This window comes from Onychostruthus taczanowskii, unplaced genomic scaffold, assembly GCF_017590055.1.
Source record: "Onychostruthus taczanowskii isolate IOZ18803 unplaced genomic scaffold, ASM1759005v1 scaffold12, whole genome shotgun sequence".
NCBI lineage: Eukaryota > Metazoa > Chordata > Aves > Passeriformes > Passeridae > Onychostruthus > Onychostruthus taczanowskii.
Window position 1 is genome coordinate 626,268 of NW_024498351.1, and position 13,139 is coordinate 639,406.

At 42.7% G+C, this 13,139-nt stretch overlaps 1 protein-coding gene across 1 annotated transcript; it reads left to right on the forward strand.

The window, feature by feature from the left end:
- Positions 1-212: 212 nt before the first annotated feature.
- LOC121331386 (cytochrome P450 2U1) lies at positions 213-11,740 on the forward strand. The gene is made up of 5 exons (XM_041395757.1): positions 213-766; positions 6,007-6,639; positions 9,847-10,008; positions 10,971-11,138; positions 11,561-11,740. The coding sequence occupies exons 1-5, from the start codon at positions 328-330 to the stop codon at positions 11,737-11,739; spliced, it is 1,581 nt and encodes a 526-aa protein (XP_041251691.1). The 5' UTR covers positions 213-327; the 3' UTR covers position 11,740.
- The last annotated feature ends 1,399 nt before the right edge of the window (positions 11,741-13,139 follow it).

Here is a 13,139-nt window from a genome sequence, read left to right on the forward strand (position 1 = left end):
GCTAAAAAAAATAGGTATTTGCGTGAGGAGCATTTGAAAGCAAGTCCTACGGGCGGGGGGGTGTGGGGAGGAGCGCTCACTTTTGTTGTCATAGTTGTTTTATTTACACGAGCAGGACACGCGGGTTTAATGTTTAATCCTTTATAAACTGGGGCTCTGTCACGTCCTGCCGGGCGCGGGGGCGGTGTCGGGCCGGGCCCCGCTCCCGCCCTCAGCCCGGCGGGCCGGGGTCAGGGCGCCGCCGGCCTCGCCTCCCGCCCGCCCCCGCCATCTTAAACCGCTACGCGCCGGCGGCGAGCCGAGCCCGCCGGTCCCGCTGCCTGGGAGATGGCGGGGACGAGCACGGAAGCTCGGACGTGGCTGCTGCGGCCGCCCACGGCCACCGAGCTGCTGCTGGTGGCCCTGTGCTGGCTCGGCTGCTACTGGCTGCTGCGGCGGTGGCCGCGGGCGCTGTCGGGGCTGCCGCCGGGCCCCGCGCCCTGGCCGCTCGTGGGTAACTTCGCCTTCGCCCTTCTGCCGCCTCCGCTGCTGCGCAGGTGGGCGGTGGATGTGAAGGGCAACCGGGTCTCCCCCGCCTTCTCGCCCCATGTCTTCCTCACCGGCCTCACCAAGATGTACGGCAGCATCTTCCGGCTCTTCGTGGGCAGCCGCCCATTCATCATCCTCAACACTTTCGGGGCGGTGCGGGAGGCGCTGGTGCAGAAGGCGGAGGTGTTCAGCGACCGGCCCTCCGTGCCCATCGTCCTCATGATCACCCACCACAAGGGTAAGTGCCCGGGGCACCCCGGGAGCTCGAGACCGGTGTGCTCAGGACCGAGGGCTGCTCTGCCGAAATTTATAAATAACTCCCTCCCACGAATCGTGGACTGAACTACATACTTGCTTTTTGCTCCTGGCGTGTGTCCCTCGCCCTGCTGCTGACAGAGAGAACCTCGCCCTGCCTTGAGGTGCAGCATCCCCGCGAAGCTGGCCGTGCCGTGCCGTGCAGCACAGAGCATCTCTGGGTGACTGAAGCGGCCGATCCCTTTGGCTCTGTGTGCAGTAAAGGGACTGAGGAGCTGCTGGGGTGGTTTAGACTGGAGAAGGGGAGGCTCAAGGGGAGAGGCCTTATCTCTCTCTCTCCAACTGCCTGAAAAGGGCTTGTAGCCAGGGCGGGGTTGGTCTCCTGGGTAATAAGGGATAGGACAAGAGGAAATGGCCTCAAGTTGCACCAGGGGAATTTTAAGTTGGGCATTAGGAGGAATTTCTTCACAGAAAACGTGGTTTGACAGTGGAATGGACTGCACAGGGGGATGGTGGAATCCCCATCCCTGGAGGTGTTTATGGAAAGGCTGGATCTGGCACTCAGTGCCATGGTCCCCTTGACAAGGTGGTGTTTGGTCATGGATTGGAATCAGTCTCAGAGGTGTTTTCCAACCTCATTGTTTCTGTGACTGGCATTTGTGCAGGGTTTAAGGCACAGCTGATCTGTCACCTCCGGGCTTTCTGATTTTGGCTGTGTGAGGGGAAGAAATTCCAAGTACTTGGGCAGTGGTACGAAACTGTTCACTCCCCCAGTTTTACCAGGGTAGCGGTGGCAGAGATCAGGCTTCTGAGGAGTCCCATGGCTGCACAGTCTGCGCTGCCTGTGTACAAGCTACTGTTGCTGAGATATTTGCAAATGTGTTATTCTGCTTGTCAAACTTACTGAGCCTGTTTGGGTTTGGTTGTCTTTTTTTTTTTTTTTTTCTTAAGAGTCCAAAGGAGAGTTACTAGCTTTTGCAGGAAAAAAGCATGAAGGGTTTAAACAAATGCTGACAATACTGCAGGTAGAATTTCTTCATGTTTAGTTTTTAGGTCATTACTGATCTCAGTCTTTATGGAAATGTACTTACCCTTTTTCAGTTTAGGAGGTGGATCCCAGAAGGCTTGTTAGTGTGCTAGCTTGTTGTGAAACTTCCCTATTTTTGTTTTTTTCCACAGAAACCAGGGAAATCTGGTTTTTAAGTGCATGAAACATTTATCTCTTTTTCTTTTTTTTTTTTTTTTGTTTTGTTCCTATACCAGAATTGCCCTAGTAAAGAGAGAAGAAAGTGAGTGAGCTAGATCATGTTTATTAAAATGCTATCATGTACCACTGCTGAAATCAGTTAAATCAGTTTAAAGAATTAAAAAAAAAAAAAAAAAAAAAAATGCTATCAGGTGCCACTGCTGAAATTAGTTTAAAGAATAAAAGAAAAAAAAAAAGATGAATTGTGTTGGTTTAGTGATATTTTTCCAAGACAGATCTTACTGGCACGTTGTTCTCATGCATGAGTATTTTTAGGTACAGTACTTCAGCAAGAACTGGAGGAGGAAACGGGAAGAGGAGTTAGGTAATTTTAGCAGTGCTGTAAAACCTCATATTCAGGCTCATGGTAGATTTCTTTTTCCTTGAATGCTGTGAATTTCATATGTTTCTTGTTCTCTGTCAGACTTGTTTGAATATGGTGAAGCAAAGAGTATTCAGGGCAGCTGGCAGCTTCCACCAGTGGGTGCTCCAGGAGAGCTGGCCGTAGCAGGAACCTGATGTCCATAGCCAGAGCGTGCTGCAAGCAGCCCCGGGACTGTGCCTGTCTGTGTTGCACTGTGGCAGGGACATTGTGTTGCTCTGGGTTTGGTTTTATCTGTAAGGTCACCATAGCTGTGCTCAGCCATGAGGACTGCAGCATCAGGGCTGCCCAGGCATCCATAAAACATCCCCAGCTGTTCCACAGCACTTATGATAGCAGCATGCTGGATTGCCCCAGATGTAGGAGTATTGTAGAGTGAACCACAGGGCTGGTGTGTTCTGAGTGCACAAAGGATAAATATGGGCAGTGGGGCCACTGCCCCCACAAGCTGGTTCTCCAAATGCCAGTGGAAGCTGCAGATACTGTCCCTGTGCTGCCGTGGGTTTAGTGGTGGCATGAGGAGATGACTGAGCCTCTGCAGTGCTGTGTTTGTGTGGTTCATCTGTGGTTCATGAGGGAGGCAGATGGGTTGCAGCACTCAAACTGGAGGCCTCTTAAGATGGGTTTGGGTGATAATTTCAGGAGTTTGTGGGTGAGAGGTTTCTGTAGATCAGGACAGCAGCAGTTGTGTTAGTATGTACTAGGAAAGGAAACAGTAAGGGCAGGATGATGAGTAACTTCAGCTCTACCCACAATTTGGGTACTAGAGCTCTGGGAGATTTGGTGTCCATTTTGGGTTCTTTGGGTTCCTTCATTCTGTAAGTTTGCTATTGTGGTATGAACTTAGAGAGATATTTTCTTGTAAGCTACATTTGCTGGAATAGTTTTGTCTTTACCTTGAGCTGCCCTGCCAGGTATGGTGTAGAAGAACGAGGGGCTTATGTCAGCTGTATGGTTCTGCTTCATGTAAGATGCAAAGGAAATAATTGTGCCTGGGGGAGAACAGGTAAAAGTATCAGAAATGGCAAATACTACATTTCAGCAACTTGATTAGCAAGTAAGGGAGGCCTTCTTGGCTGGATAGAAAATGACCTAGGAACTTAAGGGAGAAGGTAGTAGTCAATTCTCAATTCTTAATTCATCATTACATGTTTGCAGAAGGAGAAGTAGTAGACTGGAGAGAAACAAGACATTTCTGTGGTCTAATTTTAGTATTTTACTTTTTTGTATTTTATAGCTATGAGAGGCAGCAAAGACTGAATATGCAGAGTACATGAGATCAGAGTGGTTTCTGCCTTTATAGCCTTGCCCTGTGCATATACAGATGTGGACATCTGGCAACACAGAAGTTAAATGTTATTAAATGTCATGAGTGCTGGATTTGTCAGTGTTCCCAGGATTGTAGCAGCACTAGAGCTAGCAGTAAAAAATGCAGGGAATGGAGGAGAATAAGTAAGCCTTTGCTTCTTGTGAGGATTTGAAATTTTTTTGTGTAAAAAGGGGGAATAAAATGAACTGTCTGGTTTTCTGAGATTGTTGGTTGTATTGAAAGGGTTTCATTATCAGCTTATAGAAATTAGGGCTCTGTAGTAAGCATGAAGTCCTGGTTATTGTTGCTTCAGAATTTATTATTGTATGGCCTTCAGGGTTTTTTTTTGTTGTTGTTTGTTTTGTTTTGCTTTGCTTTAATTTCTTTACAGGGGAGGTTGTTTTTGTTGTTTGGGTTTTTTTTTAAGAGTAGAGATGTCTTTGGTGAGTAACTTGGCTTTTTTAGGGCAAGCAGATTTTCTTTTGAAATCAGCAAAGGACTATTCCATTATTGTAGCTTGGTAGGGATGCAGTTGAGAGTTTGCTTTCTTCTCTTACCTCTGTTGTTCGGTCTTTATGCTCTTTTTCTTCCTTAATCTGTCTTCTATGTAATTCTTTCCCAATTTACAAATCAGTTGTTAGTATTCTGCAGCAGTTTGGGGACATTAGAAAACACCGATGCTCTCTGCAGGACTGCTGGGGAGGCTCACTGTGTGTGGGGACATTTGTTGGTGGTGTTAGCTCTTCTGTGGGCCTAGGCAAGTCTCTTTTACATTCGAGACAATAGGTCTGGTTTGTTTTATGAAAGTATTTCGATACTAAAACTAATTTTCCTAACTGAAAAAAAAAAAAAAAGGGAAGAGACTGTGGATGCATAGCCTGTTTTAGAGATATTTGTTGCAGGATAGAAACAGTGATAACTTTGTTTTGTTCCAAGAAATCCATGTTTCTTTCGCAACCCAGCCACAAACCCTGTAAACCCAAGTTGGTTCTTGGCCAAATTTAGCCCCAAATACTCCTGTTTTTTCACTTAACCTACTTGAGGATGCCAGTGCTAATAGGAAACAGTTGAGAGAGGAAATCTGGAAAGTTTTTGGTTCTGTGTTTTGAGGGGCCAGGAAGTGGGCATTTGAATAGATTGCCTGAGGAATGTCTTCATGCAGAGAAGATGAAATTCAGCTGATTCTGAGCTTGTCCTGACTCTTCCTAGTGTTATTGTTTAGAATGTTTGAAGCTAGTTCATGTGTTTGTATTATTTTAGCATTAAGGGCTAGGAACATTAACTTGTAATAGAAATGTAAGTAAAGTATTGAAACATGATGCATCTTCTAGTACTTATGCACTACTTCTATTTTCTTATGGCCATTTCTCCTTTTAAATTCAACTTTAAGGTTTTCAGTTGACAGAAGAATTGATGTTGCTTTTACAAAGTAACTTTCTGTTTCCAGAAAAAAAAAAAAAGAAAAGAAAAGAAAAAAAAAAGTGGTGTTGTTTTGCTAGAAGAACAAATCCAGAACTAGATCATGTTTGATGACTAAACTTTCTCAGGTTAACCATGGACTACATTAGAAATTGCAGGTTGTGTATTTGTTACCCTGTGGTGTCTTTGGTGTGGTCTTTTAATTCGACATAAGAGATGTTTCTGTTTGAAAGTGAGTAATAGGGATTTAATTTAAATGGTGTTTCATAATGACACAATCATGCAGAACAGGTGCCTACAGGCATCAAAACTGTTGAGATGCATATCAAGCAGGATTTTGCCAAGTGTCTCTGAACCTGTTTTCACCTTCCCAGTTTTCTTGCAGTTGAGTATCCTGTATTTTATTATAACTTAAAGCTCACTTGTAATAAACACACTTGCAAAAAGTGTTGGGAAGTTTGTATAACACGAAGGAGAAAAAACGCAAATCAGTTTGTGTTTTAATGTCTTCTGTTATGCCTTGCTGAAGAAGTTCATGTCTCAGGACATTGGGGAGAAAAGGCTGTATCTAATTTATATCCCAGATTAACTGTTCCCTCTTCTCCATCTATTTGTGTCTTGCAAAGTCTAATGAAACTAGTGATGTAACTTGGATATTCGTTTCAGTGATGAGGAAAAGGAGGGACAGGATTTCCAAAAGCTAGAATAAAGAACCTTGTGTTTTTCCTTTAGCTCCTAGACAGGTGCTTGGGCGAGATTTGGTGTGTATAATTTCCTTCTCTTGTGGCTCTTGGGTTGCAGTTATGGCGAACTATTTCTAATTGAAAGTTGGGCATTTTGCTTTCAGTCTCTCCGTTTTTCTTTCAGGTGTTATTTTTGCACCTTATGGCCCTGTCTGGAAGCAGCAGAGGAAATTCTCTCTCTCAACACTGCGTCATTTTGGGGTAGGGAGACACAGCTTAGAGCCTAAAATCATCGAGGAGCTGAACTTTGTAAAGGAGGAAATGCTGAAGCACGGAAAGGATTCATTTAATCCCTTCCCAATCATTCGCAACGCGGTGTCCAATGTTATCTGTTCCATGGCCTTTGGCAAGCGCTTTAACTACGAGGATGACGAGTTCAAGACGATGCTGAAGAACATGGCCCGCGCCCTGGAGCTGAGCGTGAACAGCTACATGATCCTGGTCAACATCTGCCCGTGGCTCTACTACCTTCCCTTTGGGCCTTTCCGGGAGCTTCGGCAAACTGAGTTAGACATTACTGCTTTTCTGAAGAGAATAATTGCCCAGCACAGGGATACGCTGGATGCAGCAAATCCCAGGGACTTCATTGATATGTACTTCATCCATGCAGAGGAAGAGAAGAACAACAAGGAGAGCAGTTTTAATGATGATTATCTGTTTTTTATCATTGGTGATCTCTTCATTGCCGGCACAGATACTACTTCCAACACGTTGCTGTGGTGCCTGCTCTACATGTCTCTTTACCCTGAAGTACAAGGTAAGAATACTTTTATTCTAGGTGATTTATTCCAGACTGTAAAGCTCCAGATCGATGCTCATAAACAGAAGCTAGCAGTGACAGTGAAGAAATCATTTGGAGAGCCAATGGTTCCTGTTGTATGTGTGATTTGAAAGGCTGGTATGTAATCAGGCATCTTCTATCCTGCTGTTCTATGATGATTTCTGGGTTAGTGCTGTATATTAAGTGCTAAATGGCCCTTTAATCTGTGAATTTCTTCTGGTTTGGTACAACTTTATCTTTCCCATGCAATTCCTGGGAACTTTAGTATGTTTGAAAAACTTTGGCAGTTGTAACATTCCAGGCGTGTAGTAGTGACAGATGTGTGAAGACCATAGTGCTAAGGTCTGCTTTTATGGCTCCCTGAGCAGGGAGGCTCTTGAACCTGGCAGCAGAGTCTGGGGAAGTAAAACAGTACCTGCTGTAGAGGAGGATCACATCAGAGACAGCTTAAGTGAACTGGACTTGCACAAATGCCCAGCACCAGCTGCCAGTGTTGCTAGAGGGCCTCTGCCTGTCAGTCTGGAGTGCTCAGGGCAGTCAGGTGGGTTCATGATGATGAGGGATAGGGGGACACAAACAGAGGCAGAACAAATTGGTCTTGTTCAGTGTTAGGGAAGGATGACTGAGGGGAAACCTTATGCTGTCTACAATTGTCTGATCAAAAGGTGCTAAGAAAATGGAGGTAGTCTCCCTTGAGGTGTGCAGTGGAGGGAAGGGAAGGGAAGGGAAGGGAAGGGAAGGGAAGCAGTGGAAACAACCTACAAGAAAATTCTGATCAGATACCAGGGAAAAAAAATTGCCCTGTCAACATGGCAAAGGAGTGACACAGATTGCCCTGAGAGTTAACAGAATCTCTGGTTTTGGAATTTTTCAAAACTAAGTGGGTCATGACCGGTAGTAGTCTCACCTACCCTGAGTTGGATCTGTTTGGAAAAATCTCTTCAAATAGGTCAAGATCATAGTTTATTGCACAAAGTCAACCGAACTGCAAAACTGGGCACCAGTTCAGTACATGGGAGAAAGTTCACTGCGGACAAATGTAAAGTAAGCTTTTGTTGCAGAGGCTTATTCTTCTGTTTTAATGCAGTGTGTTATCACTGCTTGACTTGATATGCAGTTACATGGATTAGATGTATTCTAAATTACACAAATGGAATCTAGAGGAGTTTTGTGTTTGTTTTTTTAACCTTTTTTCCTTCTGTATGGTACAGTATGTGTATGTGCTAGTCAATTTTCACTTTCCTGCTGATCTCTAACAGTTTTATTACCTGTCTCTGATTTCCCCTTACGCTGTGGCTCTTGTCAAGCAATCTAAATATGCTCAGTAGCCAAGATTGTATCATTTTTAGTATCCCATTCCTTATATCCTGATTGCCTTAGAACTATGTATGGGGCCCCTTTTTTTATTCCTGGTAATACATTTCTCTTAAATGTATTTCCTCCCTACAGAAAATACCTGAACTGTGTATCCTTTAGAAGTAACAAAAGTTGCTTGCAGTCATGGAAGGAAAGCTAAAGGCTATCAGAGGAAAAAAAATTATTTTTCTCTTTGGAAAACGGTTTTGCTTTTTACACGGAAATAGAGAATGATGTGGATGGACAATATGGTGCTGAAGCCATGGGTAGTATTTGGTTTGTTCTGTTCCCTGACTTCGTTTTGGGCCTTGACTTCTGAAGATCACTGAGATTTTTAAATATATGAAAAGTTGTAGAGCAGTTCAATTAACATGCTGTTGCAGAGGCTGCTGTTTGGCTGCTCTCTGTATAGTTTCTCATATTTTTAGAAACACTGAACACATTAGTTGTTCAGGATAAAGCACTGGTGTGACATTTGGTATGTGACAGTCTCTTTTTTTTTTTTTTTTTTAATATGTATTAAAAACTTTATTTATTTGTTTAGATTACCGTGAACACACATGCCTGAATATAGGGCTATGATATGTCCCTGATAAAAGTAGCAAACCCCCACAAAGAAAGTACTGGAGAGCCACTCTGTCAGCACATCTCTTGCTGTATTTTTTTGTGGTTTTTAATGTTCCTCATGCATGAATTTTATTTCTGGGTCAAACCCAGTAGATGGCAGCAGCAGCTCCTCAGACACAGTTCAGGCAGCACTTGGGGATGCTGCTGGAGAAACTGGGACAGTTTTTTTGCATTGAACTTTTATTTAATCTTGTATCACTGCTCAGGAGAGAAAAGAGCAAAACCTCAAGCGTAGCAGCAGCCTGGTTGGAAAAGGCAAGCAGAACAACCAGAAAGTATGCAGGATATAAAGGGTAAAACATTAAAACTGTCTTTTATTATTATTGAATAAAGGTTCGTTTTGAGGTCTCCTTTTTCAAGATTGTCTTTTGTGGTGTAGCCAGATTGCAAGTTCCCTGCAAGAAGAGGCACATCATCTGTATGTACATAGGTGAAGCAAATTCTGAATCTTGGAAGCTTCTGTGAAGAGAATTACTTGTATGCTGAGCCCTCAGTGAAATGAAAGGGGCAAGGAAATAATTTGATATTTTTTGCTCCCCATGAATGAGGACGTTCATAAGCTCATGAATTTTTTTGACTTTGCAGAAGGGCTGCAAAGGGAAAGGAGCATCTGCTGCTGCCTTTGGGGGAAATAGGAAATAGCTGAGTTTAGGTTCTATGAATAGAAAGTAGGAAAAGGCAAGAACGAGTTAAATGGCTTCAATGCTTGCAGTAGCAGCACCAGAGTTCCTGCTCCAGAATGAAGTATCTAAAGCAACTTCATGAAAAACTTTCCCATCTCTTCACACTCAGGCACACACTGCATGCAGTTCTCTCACTGTTCAAGTTTTTAATTGCAGAGCAGAAGCTTGGTGTTGTCATAATTCAAATGACTGTATAATTAAACTCTTAAAGTAAGGTTATGAATATGTTTGGAGTAGCAGCAGGACTTTTCCTGTACTTTTCCAATAGTGAAGTGCTAGCAAGGTGTGTCAGCTCAGTAGCTTTCTTGACTGTTAAGACTGTGCTTGGTTGTTTTCTTCTTACCTGAGTCTGTTCCTAAGGCTAATGTTGGCATAGCTGTTTCAGCTAGGAATCACGTCTTGAAGTAATTTTTGAGAAATCTGTGTAAACAGTGAAGCAAGCACAGTCAGATGAAATTGAGATGATGTCTTCTCACATATTATGTCTTTTCTTTATTTTTCTTGCTCCTTGGAACAGAGAAAGTACACGCAGAAATTGAAGCAGTTCTAGGACGTGACAAAGTTCCCTCTCTTGCTCACAAGGCTCAAATGCCCTTCACAGAGGCAACCATTATGGAAGTGCAGAGGATGACTGCAGTTGTTCCCCTTTCTATTCCTCGAATGGCCTCAGAAACTGCTGGTAAGCATTTCTAGAGACTTGTTACTACAGCGTTTCCTCTGGGGCTGAAAATCTGATGGGACATCTAGTGATAATTTACAAAGACCTCATGTACCTATTAGAGCCGTAAAACAAATATGTAAAATGTCCTTTATAGGAAGCAGGAGGCCCTGACATAGTTCTCTGTGTAAGCAGCATGCCTGACCTGACATCCAGCAGTTTTTCTAATCTCGACTGATTTCTTCTCTGGGGGTCAGCTTGTATTGACTAATGTGCTAAGTCATAGCTGTCAGCTGAGACTGCAGCTTTGTACCTGAAACAGCAGAGCTTTCTTGGCATTCTGACACAGAGGTCTGAAAGCATCAGTTTAGTGTAATTGGTTTGCTAAAGGCTTATACCACTGACCTCCACACATACAGGAAACATTAAGAAATGAGACTTCCAACTCATCTGTGTGTTTTCATAGACATAGCTGAGCACTGGCCACAGTCGGTGTGAGAGAGCAATACTCAGCTTTTAAAACTATTACTGAATTGATCTGCTTTTCCAAATGTTTTGATTTGCAGGATTGTGAGGTGCAGCAAGCTGAAATGAGACTAGTAATTTCAAAACCCTTGTGTCACAACAGTTCAAAGTCCATCCTTTGACTGTGGTGGGGCTCTGTGACAGCACAGGAGCAGGAGGAAAGTGGGTCACAGTATTGGGGTGCTGGAGAGTGCATTTCTGACAACTGCTGCTTCCTTCTCTCTGCAGAAGCTGTTGGTGTGTAACTTGGTGTCTTTCCAGCTGCTCAGGCTTGTGTGATTCTGACTCAAGCAGGATAGCAGAGATCACCTTTGCCTTCAGCTTTTGCTACATTTGCAGCCCACAGCTAGGGATCAAAATAATTTTTTGTAACATCCTCTTGTTGTTTTTTTACTGCTATTTTTCCCATGTTTCCTTCTAGCAACTTGTCACATCTCTGTCTCTGCTTTTGTTTAAAGTGCTCCAGGGATATACTATTCCTAAGGGTAGTGTGATTGTGCCCAACCTGTGGTCAGTACACAGAGATCCAAACATTTGGGAGAAGCCAGATGAATTTCAACCATCAAGATTTCTGGATGAAAATGGCCAGCTAATAAAGAAAGAGTCATTCATTCCTTTTGGAATGGGTAAGATAATCCACATGGAGTCATTAGTTGGGTGGGTGGGTGGTGGTATTTCAAGTGTAGGGCCTTGTGGGTGAGAGATGTAGAAGTTGCACATAGGACCAATTATAGAAGTAGATTTATTATCACAGTTGGTGGCTTGCAAAATGGTTTAGGTTCCTAAATAGCCAGTCGCCAGACAGAAATTATGAATTGCCCTTTGATACTGCTTTTGCTGTGGATGTAAATATTGTTAATATGAACTAGTACAACTGAGCAAGGCTTAGACTCACATACAGGAGGCCAGAGCTTCAGAGGTCATAGCTTAATAGTAGTTTGAGCCTTTTTTGGACTATGGTAGCACAGGAACACAGGAATTACATGTGTGTTAACAAGTAGGTCAACTGTATAAAGCCAGTAATACCTCTCTTCTAACTGTTCTTTAGGTAAACGTGTGTGCATGGGAGAGCAGTTGGCAAAAATGGAGCTGTTCTTGATTTTTTCAAGTCTTATGCAAAGTTTTACCTTTATGTACCCTGAAAATGCTGCAAAACCATCTATGGAGGGAAGGTTTGGTCTGACTTTAGCTCCATGTCCATTCAACATAATAGCTTTGAAGAAATGATGCAGTGTCAAAAAAGATTAAGCAAAGAAATACTGCACTTTTAAAATACAGCTTTTTTTTCTTTTTTTACTATTTCCAGCTTATTTTGTTACTTTGTTTCCAGAAAATAACCCCAACTGCGTAGGCTTTCCTAGTCAGTGAGAATGATCCATTTAGCCTTCTGCAAAGAAGATTTGTTTTTGTCAGCTGTTGCATTCCACAAATGAACTGACAGCATAGTTTTTAATTTGATATTAAAACTTGGTGGGCCTAACCTCTGTCTGTTATGGTCAGTTTGTCAAATGTTGATTATGGGAGAATGGTCCAAAACATTTGTTCCTGTTCTGGCAAATAGTGATTGTAAAAAATTGTGAAAGCCACACATAAACATTATATTTACCAAAGGAGTGAAGCACATAATGTAATATTAAAAGTATTAATTAATTGATTGTTAGCATTTTCTGTGAAAATCAAGATTATAACTGGGCTTAAATAATTACTTACACTTTTGGAAATTATCTAATGACATTACTTTTAATGTTGGACGATTCTTTTTTGCAACTAACTTATAGGTGTAGTAGATTGGATCCAAATATCCTTGAGATTCAGGGCTCAATATAAAAAAGCAGGTACCAAGTTGGAAAAGCCAGGATTTGAGGCCAAATCCTTGAATATTGCATATTCTCAGCATGAAATGAGTGTGCAGCATCAGGATGCAGATGTTTTATCTCAGAATACAAACGAGAGCAGAATTCTCTAACAAGACTCAGCAGAACTCTGTTCTTTCTGGTGCCAAACATATTCAAGACATCTGTGCTGCCTCTTGGCGTTCACTGTTTACCTCATGGCAGCAGTGGCTGCAGGCTGGACGGGACCAGCAGCTGCTCACTGGGAGAACACTACCGTCTACAGTGTGTAGTCCTGAAGTCGAGGCTGGTGCTCAGGTTTTTCATCCACAGGCAGTGTGGACGGTACTGCCACAAACTCTGGCTTTGGTAACTGGAGTCTTCAAATATGGCATCACTGGAGCAGTACAGGTACTGCTTATACATTTACCAGGAACAGGAGGAAGCTGACAAACTTGAGGTTTGGATATAATGGCTCTCTCTTTATTATCTTCCATATAGAGTAAAAGTATCTGTAGTTCATGCAGCATTAGTGTATCAGTACTTTTTTCACATGCAGAATCTTAATGCTCTTAACCACTGTCAAACCAGCTGCCAAGGAAACCTCATTAATTGTTTCAGAACAGGGCACTCAGTCTTGCTTTGTATTTCAGACACGGAAAGTGATCTTTTGGGGGCTGTGTAACAACTAACCTTTAAATAGTTGTTCTTAATAATTCTTTAATCTCTTAACACTCCTTTTGATTTATCAGAATTTTGTATCACATTAATTCTTATATACTCTTCTAAAGATTT